Here is a 24,476-nt window from a genome sequence, read left to right as displayed (position 1 = left end):
CTCATGTGTAAAGTTGTTTCTTACATTGTTTTATTAAAGGTGTATGTGCTAATTATTTATGCTGAAATCAAATTTTACATGAATTTTTGAGTACCCATGTTAGCAAATAAATCATTTATGCACAGATTACAGACATTAAAATTTATTTAGTAAAATATTTAAAGTAAACAAAACCTACATAAAACTTTTTCAGGACATTTAAAACATTTTTCTAATTTAACAAATGAAGTAACTAAAATAATAAACCATTACTTTTTTGATAAATAGTGGTACATTTTTGCCTGTTTTGTGATTAAATATAATTTTTTCAAGTTGTACACAATCTAACAAAATCCATCAAGACAAAATTATAAATGTGCACATTTTGTTAGGTTATCCATGTTTTAACACATACCGTCATAAGACCCACTTTAAAATCCAATACAGATTATAACACAAGATTGTAAAAGTCTGTAAACCACCAAAGAACTGGAATGACGTACCAGGGTTTAACACTGTAGTGTTTTACTCACATGAATACTGAATAGACCTCTCTATTAACGCATGAATACTTTTTCAAATTTCCAATTTTCGAAGACTCAGTCTGCTGAAGGAATCTCTGTAAAAATGCGAAAACAGTAAAATTACTTGTTAAATTTGGTTACATAAAACAACCATAAATGAAAATGTATAGTGTATAAACAATACCTTAAAAGACAATCAAAAACGAATACGACTGAACCATGCTCTTGTCAGAAAACAAACACAGACTGGCCACTCCACTCACTTTAGACTACCTTGTTAAGTGCTCCGTTTGCTGCATGCAGTACAAAAAAAAGTTATTAATTTATTGAAATACTTCTGTATCAATTTATTTGGTAACTTGCACAACTAGTATATATAACTACCTGGCATATACTGCAATAGTGTTCCTTTACTCAATGTTTAGGCTTATTTTAAAAATAGTTTGTCAGTCCATTCTAGTTTTCCTTTGACAACTGTACATCATCTTGAATGTGAATTGTAAAAGGATTCAATCTCCTGCAAAGTTCAATGAGATGGAAGTCAGTGTTTGTACATATAGGATGTCCATGGCTCTAAACAAAACTAGCCTGTTTGGGTGAGTGGTAGGAAAGACGCCATTACTGAAAAAAATGGGACGTTAGAATAAATATAAAAAGCAAACAAATCGAATCTAATTTTAAAAAAAGGGTCTAAAGTTCTGAAGATTCTGAAAGCATCTGATCATGCTTTTCCCAAAATAGCTAAATTTAGTTCAGCCATGTATTTCCACATGCTAAAGTTTTGCAAATTAATGCAACAAAGTGGTATGTATAGTCCACACACAACCTCATAAAACTTATTTTTTAGCTGCAATTAGAACCATTAACAAAGATGTGTCTGGAGATTGATAATTATTGTAAGCTTTCCATTCGTTTCTTGGAAGAACTTAGGATTTTGGTGTCAACATCATAAGACCTTCAGAGACCTACCTGTGGGAATTGACCTGTAATACTGGCTTGTAAAGCTGGGGAATCTTCCGGTTTATCAGGGGCTGTAGGGATTCCTTGAGGCGGTGATAGTTCCTCTCTAACTCTCGCTGGTATTCTTTCTGGTCTGGGCCAATCAAACTCTTGTTTTTGCGAAGGGCATCTTCACACCTAGGTAACCAAGTTAAGGGATGTTCAAAGGTGTTTCACCATCAGTTATCAGTTATTGTATTTTTAATTGGATCTGTTCTCTTTGATTTTCCAATCATCTAAAGGCTGTCAATTAGAACAGGGACAATGTGAATTTTCCTGTTTGAAACTCGCACCTTTTAATAATAATAATAATAACTATAATAATTCAGGAAAAAATAGAAACAATTTCACATTTTTATTGACTCCTAAATAATTTGACAGTTTGAGGTTTCTAAAAAACTCAATTCAAATAACTTTATATACTTACCTTTTTGTAAAGTCCTTGAAGCACAGTCGCAGTTTATTGTGATGTCTGTACAGCTTTGGATCACTGGGTATTTCTGACAAGAACACTTGAGCAACTTCAAGGGGACCCTTAAGAAGACAAAAAAAAATTACTACCTTGAAGCTGCCTTCTTTTTTTCTCACCGTCTGCTTATGACAAAACTGTTTGGAGAAACCACACATCCAACCTCAATACATTCATCACATTAGAACTATACCTTCAGGGTTTGATCACAATAGGGACAAAACTATCAAAATAGGGTCATAAGGTGAAAATTAATATTTAAAGAACTGTATTGAATCAGCAACAGCAATTGCTCTAAAGCAACACATTGGTAGAGAGGCACTATGGCATTAAAAGTAGCATGCGGTTAAATCCACAAAGCTCTGTAAAAGTCACCTGATTGACAGTAGTTCCCACAGAACCCTGGAGCACCATCTGCAGCATCTTTGGGTCGGCAGGTTCCTGGTGTGTGGCAAAGGCAAGCTCCTGCGTTTTCTTCTGCATGTCCTCAATGGCGACTTCAATGGGTGTTGAAATGATCTGTGAACAGCATTACTGTGTTTTTAATTTCCCTCTTCACTGTAGTGCCTTGGTTAGCACTTAGTGAATCCATTAATGGTGTTCCATTCCTGACAATTTCAAGAACGGAGCGGTGGCTCTGTGGTTAAAGATCTGCGCCTGTGGCTGGAAGGTTGCCGGTTCAAATCCTGCAGCTGGCAGAGGAATCCTACTCCGCTGGGCCCCTGAGCAAGGCCCTTAACCCCAACTGCTCCAGGGGTGCCGTACAATGGCTGACCCTGCGCCCTGACCCCAGGCTCTCTCCCTGTCTGTGTGTCTCATGGAGAGCAAGCTGGGGTATGCGAAAAGAATTCCTAATGCAAGAAATTGTAAAGGGTTAATAAAGTGATGTTATTATTATTATTATTAACAATCTGCAGCATTTGTGGGCATACTTTTTTTTAACACATATGCTTTAAGTTATTGGCTATAATAACCAAAATCCAACATTTTAAATCTCAGGTATTCTTGTAGGTACAGCCAATATCAGTAAAATATCAATAAATATCAATAAAAAATAATCAGAAATGTGCCAAAATAGAAATAAAAACACAACAGCATTAACCGTCATTAAATAGCATTCTCCAGGTAGTTTGTATTCAGCTCTATTCTCTGTTGAAATAGCCAGCAGCTCTATCACCCTGCACCTCACAACTTGCAGCTTACTAAAGCAGGTGTGAGCTGGGAAAGCTAAGGTTGCTGCTGGAAGAGCTGTTTGTGCAACCTGTAGAAAGTGCTCACCCTGTTGTCTGTGTGGACCCAGTATAGATATGGAGACACTATACAGTTAAAAAAAGGGGCCATTTTTCAAATAAGACTTAAAACCAAAGTCCTACATGATCATTAAAAATCCCAGGGCGTTTCTTGAAAAAAGCACTGTTGTTACACTGGTGTCCTGGCTAATTTTTCCCCTGGCCTTTACCAATCATGGCCTCCTAATAATCCCCATCTATGAACCGGCTTCATCACTCTGTTCTCTTCCCCACTGAGAACTGATGTGTGGGGAACGTACTGGTGCACTTCGGCTACCATCCAGGTGGGGCTGCACATTGGTGGTGGTGGAGGGGAGTCCCCATTAGCTGTAAAGAGCTTTGAATGAAGTGTCCAGAAAAGCGATACATAAGTGTAAAGAATTCTTCTTATCATTATTCACAAAAGTTTACCTTTATATGTAACACATTTTCTAACCATTTATGCCTCTTTTGTATATTGAACTTCAGCCATCTCTGTAACATTTCATCTGTGTAGAAAATAAAATAAAGGGCTTGCCTCTTCTTTGTGGATGACGTTAATGCGCGTCTTGATATAGGGAAAGGCATGGGAGGTGGTCATGATTGTCTTGCGTTTGAATTGCTCGTGAAGTTCACCATGAGCCCGGCCGTCCAGCGTAAAGGGTGTGCAATACACGAAGCGCCGCAAGTTGTAGTTTTTATCAAAGTATGTTATTCGATCTTTCATTTCGTAAGTGTCAAAGTAGGGCTCCACATATGTTATCTGAACGAATGCCTGAGAAGAAGAAAACAAATGACATGAACCCAAAGGGTAAATCAATCTGCGCTTTATCATTAAATTGTTTAAATCAAAGCAAAGCATTAAGCTAGTTTGCAAATGCTTCTATTTCTCTTCAAGCAAAGTACTACATGCGTGTACACCTGCTCAGATTTAGGACCATTCGACAGAAATGCTCATGATCTCTGGCTAACGTCTGACAAGATTATCTTCAATTTTCACACGCATTCAACTGCTTATTAGAAATCATTCTAATGTTCAGACAAATCACAATGGCGTTAGAAAAGTCTAACACTGGAAATCCCTAAGATAGACCAAGAAAAAAAAATCTGAAATTGATTTGTTCTTTTATGTTCAGATCACCTATAAAAAAAAAACTCAAATATGAAAATTAGACCAAGTCCCATACCTTGTTTGGATCTAGTTTGCATTTGTCCACAGGATTGGAGTCTTTTATGACCTCCACTTGGTCTTCTCCAAACCTTTCTCCGTAAAATCCCTTCATAAAATCAAGGGCACACATTTAGTGCCAAAAAACAACCAACACATTTTGAGTAACACATTTCAGAATGTATTTTTATTTCTTTACCTCCAATCTGTGAGAAATTTCTGCAAGCTTTGTTATTGCCGGTTCCTTGTAAACAAATTCTTGTTCATCCAAGTCTCCAAATTTAGATCCATAAAACCCAACCCGGAAATATGTGCCAAACATTCTCTTACCATCCTTTAAAGCAAAAGCATATTGATCAGCCTTTTCAGTGCACAACACCATTACAATCACTTATTGTCCTTTACAACATGTAATTCTCATTCTGTATATAAGCTGCAGATGTCAAGACTGGTTCCTAATGTTTTTTTTTCATTATGTTAATTACAAACAGATTTAAAGGTAAACTTTATCAAGGATAATAATACCATAAACAGTTATAAAACACATAAACGGTTTACCACAAATGGGTGCACAGATAAAATGCTGAAAGCAATGTGCTTTACCCCGTTACACACTGATAAAGTAGAGGTGAGAGGGGTATGTAAACACTTTTACCCTTTTTCTTTAGAGTTACAGTTGTACAATCTATGTACTACTTCTAAACTATTTTTCCCCAACATTAACTGTTTTCAAGAACATTGTTAACATACAGAAATCCCTCATATCTATATAAATAAATATTGCTATAATCTTAATCAGGATTTGCTCTGAAAACTAATGCTCATAGTATTTCACTTCCAATACTCATTAAAAAAACAGGCAACTTCAAACTTTCCATTTGTCCATTCAAAAGCTTTCATGCATGCTTTTATATTATTATTTTTATATATTATTGTGGCAAGACTATTTGATATTTTAAAACTTAAAACTGAAATGTTGATTCAGTTCATTTCAAATAACACATTATTTAAACTTACTCAAATGTTTCATGCTATAATGCATACGGAGAAGACTTTTTGTAAATCAATTATTTCGAATGTTTTCAAATGAGGACTGCATGACATTTTTTAACAAATGAAAAAGAAATTGAAATGATGTGGTTTATTTGGAGCTTCTGCTGAATTTGCTGGCCATCAAGTCTGTTTTCTAGCTAGATCTAAGATGACTACGTTCACAATCATTATCATTTAATTAATCAGAAGTGCTGCACAGAAAAACTTTACCACTGTAACAGCTGAGGCTCAAAGGTGACTTGAGTTTGTGTGTCTGTGTAAAAAGTCACATGATACCCAGGGTTACTCTGTAATTAATATCAGCCTCAAAAAATGTCTACATACACAAAACAACAACAACATTCATTCACAGTAGGAAAATAACTGAAGTTTTTTGGAACCTTCTTTTTTAAAAATCAGTTTTGGCTATTGTGAAGTAATTTCAGAAACAAAAGCGTTATGAAGAATAAACAATGACCCTCACAGTCTTAAATAATGCATTTACTTTACTAAGAACAGGTATGGGAAAAAATATAAAAACAAAAAAAATGGAGAGAGAAAGCACCAGAAGAACGGTGACTAGTTGATAGGAGAAAGCGAGATGCTGTCTGAGAAAGGAGAGAATTTGGAAGGACCAGAGGTGTCCTTCCTGAGGTTAGGTAGAATAGAATAAAGGAAGGCTTTAGTTCTGTGAAATCAATATCCTGAACAACCAAAGCTTTAAGAGTTCCCAGAAAAGCAGATGAAGGAGACCCACGCAGGCATTTAAAGATGAACTTGATTAAGCCTTGGCAGGAAAAAAGGAAAGGTGGAGACAGGTGGCTGTTTAGCATGGTAAAGTACACCTGCTGTTCAAAAGGTGTGAGCTGTGAAAAGGAGGGTTGTGCAGTGCATGTGTACGGGCTGAGCCAAATCATTTTCACTGGGTGGCTATTTCTGCTACATCCCAAGCAGATCATTTGCAGTTTGAATTTTTTTCAGGACACACCGTCCAGCTGACCTTTATACCCTAAAAGAATGCTGTGACATTTTCACTGTCAAGTCAAATCAACCGTAGCCCAGCTTTAGCTCAGCCCTTCACTAGTTAATTGCATTAGGTGTCCATAAAGTAACAGAAAAAAACCCTCAAACTAGGAACTTACCACAACACACAATAATTAAAGTGGGAAGGAGGGGTCAGCAACCAGGGGAATCAGAGGAGAAAACAGAAAGTACTTTAATCAGGGCGAGGAACTTCCAAAAAAGGCAAAAAAAAAAAACAACCAAAGAGAAACAAAAGGCAGCAGCTACAGCAAATGAACATCAACAATGACAACAAAACAGAAAAAATGGTGCAGAACAAGAGGAAACAAACCAAACCATGCTGTTGCTACTAGTGGAAGGCAAGCATACTAAGCACAGCATGAGGAGACAGTGCCAGAACTGCCCCAGACACACACAGTCCAGAGGAAACAGGGCTCAGAGGAAACAGACAGGTGCGGGAGTCTAGTGTTTCTCTTTACCATGCAATACACCACAATGTACAAAGATAGAGGTTAATAGGGGGAACGCAGATCTGGTCAAAAGAACAGTTCAGGGGTCGATTTTAGTTTACATAAAACTAAAAAAAAATAAAACAAAAATTAAACCATGTTACAAATCAAGGTTCGTCAATTTATATGGATGCACATAAAAATAAATTGCACAGGTTCTAGCTACTATGACTTCATTAGCCCAAATAAGTACAACTGTGCTACTTTTTTTGTGTCAGGGGAGAAAAGGAAGGGAGTGGGGTGGGATAGGGGGTCTTAAAATCAAAATGGCACTTAAATCGAACCCTGTGGTTGAGGATGAAATTGATGGAAACAGGAAACGTCGGATGCCAGTGCTGGTGAGAGGGTCAAACACTAGTGATGATGAAGTGATTCATTCACCAAGGCTCTTCATTAGTGTGACACTTTGGAACCCATGCATTGCCTGCCAAACTGTCACGTTAACACTGTTTCTGGCTGCTGTCTGTACATCACAACAGCACGATGAACAGTAAAATCAGAGGTTAATGGACTGTATTCACAGCAGAGAGCAACATGACACCCACAGCTAGCACATGTGGGCAAGCAGGACTATGAACACAACCTACCTCCCAGCCTGTACTCTGTGTAACAACAAAGTAAAAAATACAGAACAAATAAACACACAATCACATCACAGCAAATAAACAGTAAATTAGATGTGTGAGTGAGGCTTCAAATCGCATTTAAATACAGTCTCAAATAACATAGAGCCCTTGATTGTATGTCCTATTTTTTAATCCTTTTAATGCAGGACAGACTGAACAAACATGCCTTCTGCAAAGGTTTTAATAACAGTATATATTAGAAAAAATTGAAAAACACTGCTAAGCTGTGTGCTTTGACGAAATTTTGCTTATGTCATTTAGATTAGAAAAGCATGCAAAAGCTTTCATACTGTGAAATGCACCAAAATATGAAATGTCCTATCTATGTTACACTGATGACAAAATGTGCACATATTTTTAAAACTATACGCTTGTACTCTATTACAGATGTGCAGAGACCTCTAAGGCTGTTCATTAATGCACTTACATACAACAGCACCTGCAAGAAACTTGTGTGAACATTCAGAAGTTAAATTAAATGAGCATAACTCTTAAAGACCCAGAAACACTTCTTCTGCTAGAAATACTTTGGTTTGAACAAACTTAAAAAGAGAAAGAAACCAGTAATGCTTTTTATATACTATCACTATGTGTTCATAATATCCTATTTAAACAAGAAACGTTTACCTGATGGACAATTTTGCCAAAGGCTTCCTGCAGTTTACCATGTATTGTGGCAAGCTTCTTGGCATCCCTGTTGGCCTCGTGGATTGGAATCAACACTTTATAAACCTCGTTCACTGCCTCATACATTCCAGCCTACATAATCACAAAGGGAAGACAAACAAATTGAGCATTTTAATGGAAGACATTTCAAAGACTGATTCATCTTCTCATCGTCATAAGATGGAAAACACTAAAAATTCAGGAAATGGGTAAAAAGAAATAGGTGTTTAAATTCTGACATTTTTCCCACTCTAGGCAAACAGTTCAAAGTCATTTTTTAAAATTAGAATTTTAATCTGAGGAAAATTATAGCATACACTAATACTTTTTGAATATTGTGTACAGTTTTGTTTCACAATACAAAAACACGACCAGATACATTCCTAATGCCATACTCTGATTGGCTAAAGGAAGTGAATTAACTCAGATATGAAACAAACTGACAAAGGCACTGACAATATCAACACTGTGGAGACTAAGAGGACATGCATTTAAATGTGAGAACAGGAAAGACTAATTTTACACAAAGTGTTGTGGGAGTCTGGAACAAGATACCCGGTCATGTTATCAAAGCCAAAACCCTAAATTATTTCAAGACGCAGCTAATCAAGAAGAGGCCATTTCGCCAATTCTTGTACTTGTTGTGTTTCACACAATGAAAACTTAAAAACTACATTTTTCAGTATCCTAACCATCGTCTAGATTGGCACCAATCAGCATCAGCAAATGACACAACCACAAAATTACTGTGCTAGTATAAGCACTATAGGCTAAGATTCAGTAACAGCTCTGTTGAACTTTCAATTCATACTAACTAAAGAAACAAAAAAGTGTTACTTTTAAAGAACACCTACACATTTCCTTTGTCATTATTAATAAAAAAAATAGTGGAAATGCAAGTTAGTGAAAGGCTGTTTTCCAAAGAAAAAAATAATGACACAAATATTGTCTCTTAAGTCTCAGACATGAGAGTCATTTTTTTTGTCCAAATAGCTCTTTTTGATATCGGCATCCTCTCACTGGCAGTACACCTCTATCGTCTCTTCGCATCCAGTACCCATTCTAGTGGATGAAAGAAATTATAAAGGTAGAAATCCCCACTTTTAAATGAAATTCGGACTCGATGCCGAAAGGTGAGACAGTAGGGTGTTTTTGGACTAGTGAAAATAAGGAAGTCTGCAGGACGTCAGCGCGGCCCAGCTGGGCCCGAGTTCTCACCATGGAGAAAGACGCTGCCGCCTGTTCCAGCAGCCCCACCAGCCCGGCCTCCGTGAAGTACTTCCCTGAGCAGATCCCCTCTTCGTCTGGCGAAACCACGTCATCCGACACTGCCGACTCCTCCAGCACGTTCGAGGAGATGTTCTGAAAGAAAGCAGCTGCGCTCCAAAGGGCTGTATGCCATACAGGACAACCGCATTGCGTTTTCAAAGCCAACACCCTCAATTATTTCAAGAAGCAGCTAACCCAGTAGAGGCCATTTGGCCAATTCTTGTGCTTGTTGTGTTTCCCACGATGAAAAGGTAAAACTACAATTTTCAGTATGCAAACCATTGTCTAGATTGGCACTGATCAGCACCTGACACAACAACAAAATCACTGTGCTAGTATAAGCACTATAGACTAAGATTCTTAATAATAATAATAATAATAATAATAATAATAATAATAATAATAATAATAATAACTAATAATAATAATTGCTTACACTTATGTAGCACTCTTCTAGACACTCCACTCAAAGCGCTTTAATGTTACTGGGGACTCCCCTCCACCACCACCAATGTGCACCCCCACCTGGATGATGCGACAGCAGGCAAAGTACACCAGAACGCTCAGCACACATCAGTGGGGAGGAGAGCAGAGTAATGAAGCCAATTCATAGATGGGGACCTTGGTTTTATGTCTCATCCGAAGGAAGGCGCCTGTTTACAGTATAGTGTCCCCGTCACTATACTGGGGCATTAGGACCCACATGGACTGCAGGGTGAGCAACCCCTGCTGGCCCCACTAACACCTCTTCCAGCAGCAACGTTAGTTTTTCCCAGGTCTCCCATCCAGGTACTGACCAGGATCACACCTGCTTAGCTTCAATGGGTTGCCAGTTGCAAGCTGCAGGGTGATATGTTAACAATGGGATGCTGACACCCCAAGTCAGTAGTTAAACTGCAACAGGATCTCTTTTTGCAGGATCAGTTTTGCAGTCCTACCTGGAAGGTGACGCAGCCCACAGGCAGGTATTTGCGGTCCTCCAGCATGCTGAGGTACTCGGCCACCAGGGCAGCGGAGTGGACCAGGCACTGCGCTGCCTCCGCGTGGTTGTTCCTCTCCGAGTGCTTCCCAGCCATGTTCTGCAGCCAAGTCAGCCGGAGGTCCGGAGATGTCTGGTACCCTTTGGCAATTCTGCACACATAGAGTAAAAACAATCACTCTCCTGCAGCAGAGCGAATGTGGATTTTAATTGCCTCTCTCTGGGATTATCCTGGCACGAGTTGTCCTTGGTTATTCATGCATATCTTACAAAAAAAGTATCTGTGGCTGGGAAACAAATACAAATACCTTTATCATCTAAACTGCCCGCCCTTCGCTTCTGCCTCAAATGAATCCATACCTGTACATGAGATCAATCAGCATTTCTGGATCCTCCTGGTGCTCCTTCATTTTCACCGTATCAGACAGGATCATGTGAAGGTTAAACACAAGATCTTGGACCTGAAAACAAGATATGGAAACCAGGAAAGATCACCGCATGTTGGGCAGGGGGTTCTAAAAGACGTTTAGAATATAAATGTATAACGCTATAGAAAATGTACACCAAAGGACTATAAAATCAATTAAAGTCAAAGCACTTATCTCCTAACTACCCAGGAATCCTGCTTCTGGATTATTTAAGACAAAGAAGTCCTACACTAGTCCTCTATCCCTGTGTGTGTTCATGTCACCTCATAGCTCTGAAGAGCCAGATTCTTATCACTACCTTTCCTGTACAGTATTGGAAAAATTAGATCCCATGCAGGCACTCTCAAAATACGACTACCTGCCTCAGCCATTCGTAATTTGTGATGCAGCTCCACACGAGTAAGCAAAGCTCCCCCCACTGAAAACACCATATGCCCAGTAAGTCCTGGGAGCATTGCTGTGTGGCACGCCAAGGAAACCCTGGCCAACTCACGTCTTCCCAAACCTGGCAGCTTGTATCAATTGTGCTCTGCTGCCTGGAGGTTCTCAGTTGTAGCTGGAGACGGACGGGGTCCAGTGGGCAATGTCTAGACTTCAGAGCTTCAGACGACTCTCTTGTGGTCAGTCATTCAGATGCCCTCTTCTGACAAATAATCTAGAACTACCCTCATCATCAGTTCCTTCTTCGGGTTAGTCGTAATCAGAAAGAGCAAAAGATACTCCCTGTCCTGCATTTAAAAAAAATGCTGGAACTAACGTTGCATTCCCCCACTTCTGTTAGTCCAAGATCATCCAAGCATTGGTCTCGGCCATTGAACTGAAGACCTCCCCCCATGTTACTTTAATAGGAATAAAAAAAGTTGACAGATAACCTGATCAGGAAATGTTGTTTCCCTCAGTTCCAAATCTTCTTCGGCGTAAGTGAGAATAGTCTTTAGGGACCGCCTCAAGTACTCTTCATTGAAGTTCTGAGATGTCCCCACTAAAGAGGACAGGGACATGGTCACCTGCATTTTCACTCTTGCAAAGTTCTGGAATACAAGGAAAATAAACCTCTGAGCACCAGAAAGACTCATTACTTACATACAGCTGTATGCAAAAGTTTGGGCAGCCCTGGTCAAACTCCACGTTTCACTGAATCTCTAAGTGAAAAGAAGGTAACAACCCCCACAGGGTACAAACTGAAACATATGACATATTTCTGCACATTGTAATGCACAATTAAGCTTTATTTGCTGAATTAAAAATTCAGGCATTCTGTCAGTCAGTACTTACTAACACCTCCTTTGGCAGAAATCAGTTTCTCAAGTCTTTCTATTCTTGCGTAAGGTATGTTTTCCCACTCTTCCTTGTAGAACTGCTCTAGCTCAGAAATATTCTTCAGTCTTCTTGCGTGCACTGCATGTTTGAGATCTCCCCATCATTCAGTCATGGGAGACTGAGAGGTAACTTTTTTAAAACCTCTGATTTCATCAACAAAGAGTAAAAACAAAATAAAACCACCCCCAAAACCATAAAACAAGCACAAAAAAGATTCCCATCTAATATCGCACCGAAACAAATAATAATGCACGTGCTGTCGGCCCAGGGGCTGCGGGCTCTGCACTCACGTTGCCGATCTCGAAGTTCTGCCTCATGAGCAGGTACAGCGAGGCGCTGGCGTGGGAACGGATGGTGCCGATGCTGCTGCTGCAGTTCCTCAACAGCCGCAGACACAGGTCGGCGCACTGCTCCGTCTCCTCCTCGAACAGCAGCTCCGGAAACTGCGGACGTGGCGGCGCACGGATGAGGAACAGCGGGAAGAGCCAAACAGCCATGCATATAACTGAGCGTAAGAGCTGATCAGCCGTGTCAAACAGAGACCTTGCTGCAGTGTAGACGTTTATATCTGTTAGATCCTTTACTAATGAAACTGCTTTGTGTAATTTCCACTGTCAGGAACCTATATTAATGCATGTACCCAGATATATTTAAGCCTACATGGATGTTAAGTATAAAGATAAGGGTGTATTACAAGATATTAGGCTTGCAAGATTTTAACATATCCAGATATTCCTATTTACAAAGTAGAAGTACTTCACCTTGATTGCAAGACAAAACTCTTTAATGAAGAGACTTTAAGCCGAAGAATATACACTACCTTGTCCTGAAGGGCTGGCGTGTCTGCAGGTATTCTACGTCTCTTTAAAGAGCTCCTGAAGAGCTCAAACTGTCAAACTGGTCCAGTTAAGCCAGTAGCCAGCTGGTTGATTTCGTTATGAGCCGGGATAGAATGAAAACCCGCCAACACGCCGGCCCTCCAGGATCTGGACCAGTACACACAGGGGGAGGCTGTACAGACCTTCGAGACGAGGGCTCTCTGTGTGGCAAAGCAGTGCTGCAGGTAGAGGGCGCTCTGGTTACAGGCCATGCTGTGCAGCAGCACCTTCAGCACCCCGCCCAGGACACTCTCCTTCGACTCGGTCACCGACACCGTCTGTTCGACAGAGAGACAGTGTCAAGGCAGACAGGAAAGAGTGCTGCTACCTGATACTGCTATATATATCCCAGTTGAAAGTACTTGGACAATGGGCCCACCTTGTCACATAGGCCTTTGAAACCTTGTTAAACTGTATTCAATTTCAAATCTAACTGACTTATTGGCAAAATTATGTTGAGTGTGTAGATAAACATATAACAGACACAAATCCAGATAATGCAGTTGTGAGTTTCTTTACAGTTCAATCTACTGGGTGTCTCAGAGCAGATTTTACAACAAAGAAATGGGGGTCATCAAATGTCCAGTTGAATTCTGACCATTTAAAAAAACACATATATTTGTTAACATACAAAGGCTTTGCATACTGTACCTGTACAATAATTTCCAAGGTGTCCAAAATGATCAAATTGGCTTCTGTTGCCAGATTGCCATCGATAAGCGCTTCATGTTCTAGCTCTGCTCTGGTTCTGTTACATGGACAGAAAGGCTACAATAAAGTCATTTTTAAATAAAACTGTACACAAAACATTAGGAGATAAGAATGCTTATTTCTCTGATTTTACTGTTCAGCGCTATAAAGGGATATTTCACATCAAAACAGGAAAATAACCACTGTAATTCCTAAATAACTCCTATGTATGTACGGATGTGATACAATAGGCTACAAACCTAACGGAGGATCCCGGCTTCTTCCACTGCCTATGCTGTCATTAAACCTGCACAAAACAGCTCTTGTGGTTTAAAAAACATATCCCACTTCTTTAATCTGATGTGGAGTAAAAAACAACTCAAGCTCCCCCAAGTTAAGAAGCAGAAATACAGCAGTGACTTAGATTGGGGGAACACAGCACAGCACTGAATGCCACATGACTGCTCTGCAAAGTCCCATGCACACACTGCAGCAGGGGGTTCAGATTACAAGGGACCAGAGAAAAGCCAGGACTGTTGCCCAATAAACCTGAGAAAAACAACATGCTGACATTCATTTTAAAGCATGTTTCAATTTGAAAATCATTCATTCCCTCTTGATTTTTAGATTATTATATACCTTATTATTCACAATTTAAAGACAATTTGATACTTTGTTCCAAACAAAAACGAGACTTGATGAGCCTGTGTGTTGAATTTTAATTTTAAAAGACCATTTTGCAGTGCTGGCATTATCTATGACATCATAGTTTTTTTTGCTATTAATTTATATATTAGATATATTTTGCAAACTTCACACTGCTCCTATTATTATCATACATTTGCAGTATTTTCAAGATTTTTAAATGGAACTTCTCTGACAGGTGTCATAACTTCCTTGCAATGTAAGTCGGCATATTTGATTTACATCTTGTTCTGTATCATAAGGCTTTGAAATCCTAAGAGGGCATTTTTAGCTGATTCAATGCATGAATAAACAAAGCTTATATTAATTACACAGGTGTATTCCCCTAACGCCTTTTATATCACAAAGCTAGTACTTCATATTCTTTAAAAACAATTAAAATCAACTGTCAGCACAAAAAGAATTTCACCAGTGCTGGCTTGCCAGGAAGTTATAATTCCCAATCTAATTCACAAAGGGTAATTATTTATTTTTAAGGTATACAAGGGCACTTGGGTTTTCAGATCAGTTCAGAATCACACACAAAGCATGTAAATGTAAAAAGCAAGCATGGTCTTTGGATTGGTTTAATGCACAACACTGAAATCAAAACCCAGGCAAAATCTAGGAGGGTAGGAAACAGGGAGGACTGCGATGTGGGGTAAAAGCAGGAAAAACAGAGCATTGCACACACCAGCATTACAATACCTGACAGCTTTCTGGCTCCTAAACACACAGCACATGTGAAAAACACAATTACAGGCATGAGTTACGACTGCATTGCTATATACAACAATGCATCTCTCAAGACAATTCTATTACCTGCACACAAATGAATCTAAAACTGAATGCTTTTTGACTAAACCTTCTCCTACCATATAAGCAGGTATGCTCCCCAAAGAAAATGTGCACAAAATACTAGGAATATGTCAGTGTTTTTAATCTAAATTGTTCATTTAAACCCATTAACCATCCAACATCATCTGAGGATTATTTCTTATTCTCTTATTTTCTTGTGGCATTCTGTGTGCTTGTAAAACATAAATGCTGAAAGTAGCAAGTGTGGAACATTAAACCTGGTATTTTAAAGTGAGTGCCAATTGATTCCCCTGTTATGAATTTATCACATGAGATTTAGATGTATATTAAGTCGATATTCTAACTCACAACTCTTCAGATAATTAAAAAAAGATTCCAATATATTCTGTAATAAATGGAAAGCTAATAAACCGAAATGATAATTAATCAATGGTGCCTTAAAAAATATTCACCAGCTTCCAATGTCATCTCATTTTGAATTACACATACTAAATACATATTTATTTTTAAGTGAACATTTAATCGAAACTTGAAAACTCAAATGTAGCACATTTATAGACTAACAGACTTAAATGTCAACAAAGAAACTGCAAAGAGAACTCCAAAATTAAAACATTCACTTCTAAAAATGTGTGTACATCAATGTGTGTCATTCAATAAAACTGAAAAAACTTTGAAGAAGGTGAATAATGTAGCACAAGCACTGCTAAACTTTTTATTTTTTCATTCCTTTCTCTGCAATAACCATAAATTCTATAACACTAACATCAAAACTTGAGAATGATCAGAGCCAATAACAATCATGCACTACTCAACAGGTGCTCTATTTTTTTTTCATTAACTACAACTAAAGCCTGTTGTTTGCTATCTTGTCTCCCAAGACATACCTGACAATGTATGAATAGCAGCTCAGTGATGGTGAACAATATTATTAGTTTGGAACAAAACACAGACTACAGGGAAAATCAGTAAGATACTGTGCATTGTCAGGGTAACTCAGGTGGACCATGTACAGTATGTGTGTGCCTAAGTGGTACAGAATAACATTGAAACAAGGTGACAGAAGTGGACTACATGCAACATTTTTCAAGTGTACGCTTCTATGAAAGCATGAGTGGGCGCAAGCAGGATGACAGAATTGAAAGGAAGTTTGTGATGTGGAACAGTGCTGCCACCCCACCCCCAGCCCATTTAACACGGTTCAGCAATCCAGCAGTTGTGTGCCAATGTGACACTACACTAGCTGACCTGATGGGTTCACTGGGAGGCAATTAATCGTAACTTTTAGCAACATCACACTTGTAACCTTAAAAAAAGTATGAATGTGGCTGAGGTCCAACCATTTCTACTGGTACGCGCTTGGAAACCAAACAATAATACTGGTGTGAACCCCTAAAGCTGAAACAAAATACAAAACATGTTTCTTTGCAAGGCTTAATACTGCCACGTCTCATTGAGTAAATTAAAATGACATTACTCTAGCTTTTCCAGATATGCCCAGTGTTTTTGTAACAATAGAAAGAGACTGTGAAAAGAAAAATAATATTGTCAAGTAGCACATGTATCAGTGAAACTTAACTATATTCCAGTAAAATAATCATCCCATATAATAATAATAATATACTCATAATTTTTATCCAATATGATTCTAAGGCACTTGAAATGCAAGAGGGACACACTTCATCACAGAGCTGTTTCACCCTCTTACTGTAGGTAATGTTCAACAATCTCACTACAGAGAAGTTAGGAGAAGAAGAGAGAAAAACTGCATAAAATGGCCAGTTTGTTGAAGTTGAAGTCCAGAGGGGGATTTAGGATGCTGGGGTTAATACCCCTACTAATTAAACTCTTCATTTTTAACTGCAGTGGATAACACGGTATAACATGAATTTCTACTGCTGATCTACAGGAGGATAGGGAAGCTTGTCATGGAAACGTAAAACTTTAGGAGAGGCAGTCATACTTGTCTAACTTTTCGCTGTTTTGACGCCAATGTGTCATGTCTTTTCTCCACCTCAAGTTTTCCTGGCTTCCAAAGGCACTCCCCGACGGACTCCTCTCTGCAAAAGAAAAGAAAATCCTCATTCCACTCCTCCAGTTTATTTACGGCACAAGTAAATAAGCAGCAATTCGCCATTCTCATAAGAAATGCACCGCAGTGGCCTTAGCCAAAACAGTTTGCTTGTGAGCTGGTAAGTTAGTCAATTTTTGGCTAAAGCAAAAGTGAAAAAATCAAGAACACGGATTTTCACCGAAACAACGTGGCCACTTAAAAGGGGCTCTATTTTAAGAGAGAACAGAGAGCAAATTTTGCAATGGAGCTGCAGGGTCATTGTGTTATGTAGTTACACTGGGTTTTGGATTGAAAAAGTTTTAAAACTAGCACTAGTTGTTCACAGTACGGAAGCTACATGCCACCACGTGTTATTGTGCTCATATCACAAAACCTATCCAGGTACAAATGCACAGGAAGGTTCACAAGCACTTTTAGAACTAGCAGGCATGAGGCAGAGCACTGTAACCCACCCAGCTGTCCGCGGCTTCGGCGCACCATTTCCTGTCGTGCTCCAATGCTGCCCAGGATTGCTTCCTCCAGCTTCGCCTTCATGTCCTTTGACTTCTTAAACGTTAAACTGTTCATCCTTTCAAAGGCTTTTTTCCCCTGCACGGTAAGAGAAAACTGAACGGAACCTCTGCAGCAAAACAAAAATGGCGGACCAATATCCAACACCTCTTTTAAGTTTGAAACAGCTGACTTCTTGGTTATGTACAGCCTGGCTGTCAAATATAAAATTTGAGAATGTAATAAAAAGGTACAAAACTATGAATACCTCTCATACAGCTGAAAACTAATCAGGCTCCGATAAGTCTGACTGATACCCTAATGGATGGCATTAATTACACTGAAAGGACATTTTTTCCCCAAATTATCCCACTGTTTTTTTAGCCACAGAATGAGATTAGTAAGAAAAATAAATGACCGTTTTTAAAATACAACTGGCAAGGTACGCAAAGCTTTGCTACTTTTCTCATAGCACTTTCTTTTATTTGAAAACAATTACCTTGTATTCAAAGCATGAAACACAAAGGTACAGCATATCAAGCAAGCGGTTGAGCTGCATGACCGACAGGTCGGTGAACCACTTCTGCAGGATCATTTCGTCCGCGTTCTTCAGGACCCAGAGAAGACAGATCAGGAGGCTTCGGCTCGACTCCGGGGAGAAAGAGCCGTGCTGCCTCCCGGCCTACAGCAGGAGAAGCAAAGTCACTCTTACTGGGAGGCTCAGGTAATACCACGCTACTGCAAGGCACCAAAATAGCTTCACAAACCTTCTGCGTTCTCTGGAGACTGTCCTGCCATGATAGAAGTCATACCCAAGACTGCTTTCGGAAGATTTAATACAAATAATGTTTTCACATTGCTTTACCATTATTTCTACACATCAGTAATAAACTAATATGTTTTTAATTTTATTTAATTAAAAACAGAAAATAACATTTCTATAATAACACTGGTATGCTCCTTCAAGTTTCTAAGGATAAAAGCTTTGTTGAACAAATATAATTGAATAAAAGTCTGAGGCCAAATCAAGGAGAATTCTTCAATCAAATGCTTACAGTGGGTAAAAGGCTTTATCATCAGCATGGACAGCCAAAATGTTTAATTTACCACCACTTGCATCATGAAGCACTACAAACCATGCTTGTATCCAATACAAATTAAAGGTTGATTTCATACGGTTTATTTCCAAACCCAGACAGCTTTGAGCACAGCTTGGAGCACTTGTGGGATGTCGTGGCAGGCAGAGACAGTACCGTAGGGTTGAGCAGGAAGCTGCTAGGCCGGGACAGCTGTGGAACAGACGTTCCTGCTATCGCCATGGCAACTGTCTGACTGATCATGCTGTTGCCTTCGACCTCGTGGTCATCGCCCCCGGCGCAGCTTGGCCTTCCCCGCTGGTTGTGCGACTCTGGGAAACAAACAGTGTGGATCTATCAACCAGATTTCAGACTCAGTCACTTTTCATTTTTTCATTAAAGCAATTCAAGTATTGTTGCAAAACCTTTGCTTTTACAAAACACTTCACCACCTTTTAATTGAAGAATCACGATCATTGCTCCATAATGAAAAAATATTCAGGGTTTTGGGAAATTTAAGAGATGGTATTCTGCTCAGGCTCAGTCTCAGTGGTAGAGTGTAATGGATTCACTGCACCAAGGCAAGTTTATAAGGAGATATTACAGGGCTGTTAGATGTAAAATTAATACACAATATAATTCAGATTTCAAACTGAAATATCTGCACAGCTGTGCACTGTACTGCACTCTATGCAGTGATGTTAAATTTACTCTCCCTCTATTCTCGCATAGTTACTTCCCTATCAGATACACACACTGACCTGTTCCTGCATGGTATTATGCTTATGCTGATACAGTGCTGCTTGAAAGGTTCTTCAAATGTTATTTTTACTAGGAAATCCTTGTTTAATCAAATCCGGCTTTTCAAAAAGTTCTTACTTTTTGAAAAGAAAAGGTTTACATCCACATATTCTTTAGAGGAACTGATAGATGCGACAGAAAAAGAAATGAGTAAATAAGAATAAAAGATGAAGGGTTCACATACTTACATGAAGCACTACTTTTACATGTTCTACTTTTGTGATTTCATATTTTACTTGCTTTAATATTCTACCTGTTTTGTCATCTTATTGTACGAACTGAATCTAGATCTCTAAGCTGTCCTGGAGAAGCGCATCTGCTAAGCAGATGAAAAACATGAACAAGGCCATGAGGATCACTTATTCACAGGAACGCCCAGGGGCTGCAGATCTTTGGTACCTGTGAAGTCGTGCAGCTGAGGAAGTGTCTCCATAACGATGCCAATGAGTGGCAAGTAGAGCATGGCGACTCGTGCCTTCACCTCGATGTCGGCATATCGCGGGTCGGAGTCGTGACTCGACAGGAGGTTGTGCACCACGCTGATGACCTTCTTGTGCAATCCGAACATCCTGCAAAAGAGCAGCAAGGAAGAGAGCTGACATTTAAATCCAAACTACTGTAGCATGTGTCAAGAAAAGCATCTGGACTGCTCTCTAACTAGAACCTATGAGATTTTAGTTTTTAACTCCCAAGAGGTTCAACCTGAAAATTAACTTTTAAGGAGCACACATTGAGCCCTACAAATATGACATCATGAATTCAAGTTTGTGTTCTGCTTTCAGTGGAAATGACTTCACCTAAAGTGAGTCCTGTGATACAACTGCAAACTTTAAGAATTTGCAAGGGCCCGTGATCTCCGTGTCGTCACTGGCTGCACCACCACCCAGACTGTATACTCTCCCTCTCTTGTATGAGTACTGCAGGACCCCCAAACATGGAATAGGATGGCTAACTCAGACACATGAAGATGAAGTAACAAAGTTATGCAACCATGTTGTTGAAGTAGATACCCAGGTTTCTTTCTAGCTACTAAAAAAATGGGCCACAAGACATGAATGTCCTTCTCTTGTTTGTAATCATTTCTATGTTCTTCTGTATTCTTAATCCATACAAAATAAACTCATGATTGCAATAACTTTAAAAAGCAATACTCTCCAACTTTTGATCAGGCAAAGGGGGCAATCAGGAGAAGTCAAAGATGGCTTAAACCAATTAATTTCAAACGTTTCACTCTTAACACACAGCAGAAAATGCTGCAACACTTTTGTGCACTGACCCATCTGCCTCTGGATCCAGAATCAGAGCCAGTTCGGTCAGCACGAGCCCTGCAAGGTAATGTTGCTCCCGGAAAGGAACAGAGAGCTCAAACATGTTGGCAATCTTCTGATCCTGGACATGTGTGGAAAATCCAGAACTCTGCGTTTGAGGAAATAAATGAACATACAGATCCAGTTTGAGAAAGACTCTTTTAGAGATATAATTATAAAGATGTACATTATTTGTTAAGGTAACAGTGTCAAGCTTCAAAGGTTATTTAAATGTTTTAAAGTTATTCCATTAGAACATAAAATGATAAGAGATTGCCAGATGGTCAAAAGTGAATACAGAATGGAAAATCTGTTGAGTACTCCAAACCACACATAATACTGGGATTGCTATAGTCCCTCCACTAAGCGCTGTTTTTGCCAAAGGTGGATTCAATTGTGCTTGTAATAGTTTTCTGAGTTACACATCAAGATGATTGAGATGCCAAGCCAAACGGTTAAGCAGGTGCTGTGAAGCAAGTAGTGTGAGCACACCTGAGATGTAGCAGAGGACACAGAGGGAGAGGGAGAGGCTGGTGGGGTCAGCAGACTGCAGGGCAAGTTCAGGGTGACGTAATGTTCATGACTGCAAACGATTCGAAGGAAATCCAATCGAAGAGACACCAATACTGTTGGACATTGAAGAGCATACAGCTTGGTCGACACCTGTTAAAAAGAACCAACAGTTAATTTTCCAAGGCACAATTGTATAAGTTCTAATGTTTATTTTTACCGCAGTCTTGTTTTCAGTCTTATTTGAAGCATAGGAACAGACGCTATCACCTGTTTCCAGTAGGTCTTGATCAGACTGAAGACAAAGCCCCTGTCCATGACTGAAAGCAAGTCATTCAGAAAAAAGGCTAGACTGGTGTTCAGCCTTTCTACCAGCTCTAGATCCTGGGAACAGAGAATGATACATCTAAATGAGGCTAACCACAAACAAGGAGTACTTTTGTACATGAACAGAGATTTCATCTTTCAAGCCAAGACATGGCTCCTTTCCTCACCTTTTGAAACCTGGAGACAATATCTCCTGCTATAGTGCTAACCAAGGCTGTTATGTCGTCCATAAACCGCTCAGGGAAGCGATTCTTCCTTGGAGAGTCTAGCCGGTCCGTGAAGTACAAGTGATGTATTATACTTTTCACCTGCACACAACACAGAGAGCAATCACTGGGGAAAAGGCCTTTTTCGAGCACCTCTGGAGAGCAGAACCAGGTGTCAGAGGAGACAGCTTGTGCCGTAGATGTTTTGCTTACCATAAGCTCGAAGAAGAACCAAGCCTGCTGCAAGGCTCCTTCCCGCACGCTACCACTGCTCACCACCCACTGCAGGGCCAGCTCTTCATGGAACAGCTGGGACACACAGCACAGGAAGACAGGGCAGCCATGAGACACCCTAACCCAGGCCTGCCTGGACTGAGAGTCAGCACAACACCTAGAAGAGCACGCGCTAGAAATACAGTCCTTCTGGCCGAAGACAAGGGTTTTAATGCTTTCTTCAGCACTTGCAATTGATCTGCAAATATACTGTAAGTAAATAATGCACACAAGTATTTATATAACAAAAAAAAAAACTATTGCACATCTTCATGTAAACACTTCAGCCCTGAAACAATGTAAAGAACATTGTACACGATGCAGGAAAACATATTAAATACTTCTTTTGGAGGAAACATGGAAAAGCATCCCTCTCCACTGTCAATATTATCACTGTTTAGATACAAGCAGTAAGTGTTCATATAGAACACGACAGGGTCTAGGATTTTTATTCCGGCTGCACTGCAGCTTGAAAGATTTTTTTTTGTCCTTACGGCAAATGCAAATTAGTCTTTCAATAATGTGAATGACTCACTCAAAGCCCACCCAAATAAGAATTAAGTCCGACTGAAATCCGTTGCATCAAATGAAGTGTGGATATAGCACAGTCATCTCAGCAAGTGAACTAGCTCAAGCATGTGAAAAATGAATCAAACCATGTTCTAGGGAGAGAGGACTATATTTGTTAAAATGCCTTCAGGCTGTATTGAGGGGAAAAAAAAAAAACACTCATACCAATCACACCGAAGGCAATTTGCTGTATTGGAAGACAACATTCACAATCACGCAGGCTGGTGAAAATTCTGCATTCTGCCTTTATTTGTGCATTGTTCTACCTTTTTAGTTGGTAACCGTCCTGTTAAAGTTTGCAAGAAACTTGCAGTCTCAGTGTGCGATGACATGCGATTGCCACTTCGCTCCATGGCCTATGGAGTGGAGATGAATGAAGGGTGACAACAGATTAGTGAGAAACAAGAGTGTGTGCTTTCTTCACACAAACACACACACAAGCTACTATATGCAGCAGATACTTACTTGCTACACGAGTAAGAAGGCACACTCAGATAGTGTAGCACTAGGCTCAAAGAATTTAGGCTTGGTAAGGCTCTTGGACTTTCAAACGGATCTGTACTACTCACAGAAGATGTAAAAGGCTTTTAATGTGACCAATTGTCTCTTACTACAATAGGCAATACACGAAACACATTCTGGTCAGCATCAGCCTACACATGTAAAATTGCTACATCTGAAAATTACTCTATGAAATATCCTATTGACAACTACAAGCTATGGAAACTTTTGTCTACTTTTACTTTTGGGTGAATTTGTGCCAAAATATTGCCTAATAAAACAGGGAACACTAACAAGGCTTCTTGAATGATTAAGAAATCACACTGCACAATCATTTAAATTCAAATTTAAAACTGGAACATCTTGACACAAAAAGATTTTGTAAGCATGGCCCCACTGAACACTGATCAACAAAACGCCCCAGACTGATGCAAAACACCTCTACACTTGTATCGGCCCACAAGACTATGGACAGGCCACAGAACAACCTACAGTCACAACATGACCAAATGGCAATGGGGTAGATAGAAAAACACCAAACAGTTAATCTGACCACTACACCTACACGCCTAGAACTCAAGGACACCGCTAAGAAAATGACAACACCTGTGGGAGCAGGGATGGATATGTGGCAAAAGTGCTGCCAAGGCCAACATCATTCTCAATCATGCCCATGAGTGAAGACACATGCAGACTTTCTCATGCTTCACCAATCCTATCAACGGTGTTAGTCAGGGAAGCCGTGCATGGATTTTAATGAGATGAAGTGGAGATGAAACAGTGAGAATCATAAAGACCTATTAACCTCTGAACCGCCTACACTGGGAATTTTAGAGCAACCTGAACCACAGTTGCGGGGTCGGCGGAGATAAAGGCAGTGTACCTCGCCTCTGTCAGCTAAGCCTCTGAGGAGATCAAAGGTCATGAACAGGCCATTATGAGGGGTGCAGCACTTAAGCCCAGCAGGTATCCCGAACTGTACCCTCTTCAACAACTAACCGGACCCTGAGCT

The 24,476-nt window shown here is 39.6% G+C and overlaps 1 protein-coding gene across 17 annotated transcripts in view; it reads right to left on the bottom strand.

Moving 5' to 3' along the window:
- Positions 1-126: 126 nt before the first annotated feature.
- dock7 (dedicator of cytokinesis 7) overlaps positions 127-24,476 on the bottom strand; it is a 59,372-nt gene continuing 35,022 nt past the window's right edge. For 4 of the 17 annotated variants that reach the window (XM_088598593.1, XM_088598605.1, XM_088598601.1 and 1 more), the window contains 28 exons: positions 23,230-23,319; positions 22,334-22,429; positions 22,082-22,222; positions 21,858-21,971; positions 21,570-21,740; positions 21,047-21,186; positions 20,170-20,339; positions 19,147-19,301; positions 18,393-18,575; positions 17,857-17,992; positions 17,294-17,390; positions 15,220-15,237; positions 13,789-13,885; positions 13,281-13,415; positions 12,550-12,702; positions 11,812-11,970; positions 10,872-10,972; positions 10,471-10,663; positions 9,482-9,625; positions 8,225-8,356; positions 7,559-7,573; positions 4,607-4,741; positions 4,427-4,516; positions 3,778-4,014; positions 2,347-2,490; positions 1,930-2,036; positions 1,473-1,640; positions 127-598 (listed from right to left, as the gene is read on the bottom strand). In XM_088598593.1, the coding sequence (XP_088454719.1) occupies positions 556-598; positions 1,473-1,640; positions 1,930-2,036; positions 2,347-2,490; positions 3,778-4,014; positions 4,427-4,516; positions 4,607-4,741; positions 7,559-7,573; positions 8,225-8,356; positions 9,482-9,625; positions 10,471-10,663; positions 10,872-10,972; positions 11,812-11,970; positions 12,550-12,702; positions 13,281-13,415; positions 13,789-13,885; positions 15,220-15,237; positions 17,294-17,390; positions 17,857-17,992; positions 18,393-18,575; positions 19,147-19,301; positions 20,170-20,339; positions 21,047-21,186; positions 21,570-21,740; positions 21,858-21,971; positions 22,082-22,222; positions 22,334-22,429; positions 23,230-23,319 (3,564 nt within the window). In that variant the 3' untranslated portion in view covers positions 127-555. Of the gene's footprint in view, positions 599-766; positions 797-1,472; positions 1,641-1,929; positions 2,037-2,346; positions 2,491-3,777; positions 4,015-4,426; positions 4,517-4,606; positions 4,742-7,558; positions 7,574-8,224; positions 8,357-9,481; positions 9,626-10,470; positions 10,664-10,871; positions 10,973-11,811; positions 11,971-12,549; positions 12,703-13,280; positions 13,416-13,788; positions 13,886-15,219; positions 15,238-17,293; positions 17,391-17,856; positions 17,993-18,392; positions 18,576-19,146; positions 19,302-20,169; positions 20,340-21,046; positions 21,187-21,569; positions 21,741-21,857; positions 21,972-22,081; positions 22,223-22,333; positions 22,430-23,229; positions 23,320-24,476 lie in introns of all 17 variants that reach the window. The other 13 variants (XM_088598597.1, XM_088598602.1, XM_088598607.1 and 10 more) reach the window with 8 other exon arrangements.

The sequence above is a fragment of the Lepisosteus platostomus genome, chromosome 11 (genome assembly GCF_059453375.1).
Source record: "Lepisosteus platostomus isolate fLepPlt1 chromosome 11, fLepPlt1.hap1, whole genome shotgun sequence".
Classification (NCBI taxonomy): Eukaryota; Metazoa; Chordata; class Actinopteri; order Semionotiformes; family Lepisosteidae; genus Lepisosteus; species Lepisosteus platostomus.
This window is presented reverse-complemented; position numbering and strand designations above follow the sequence as displayed.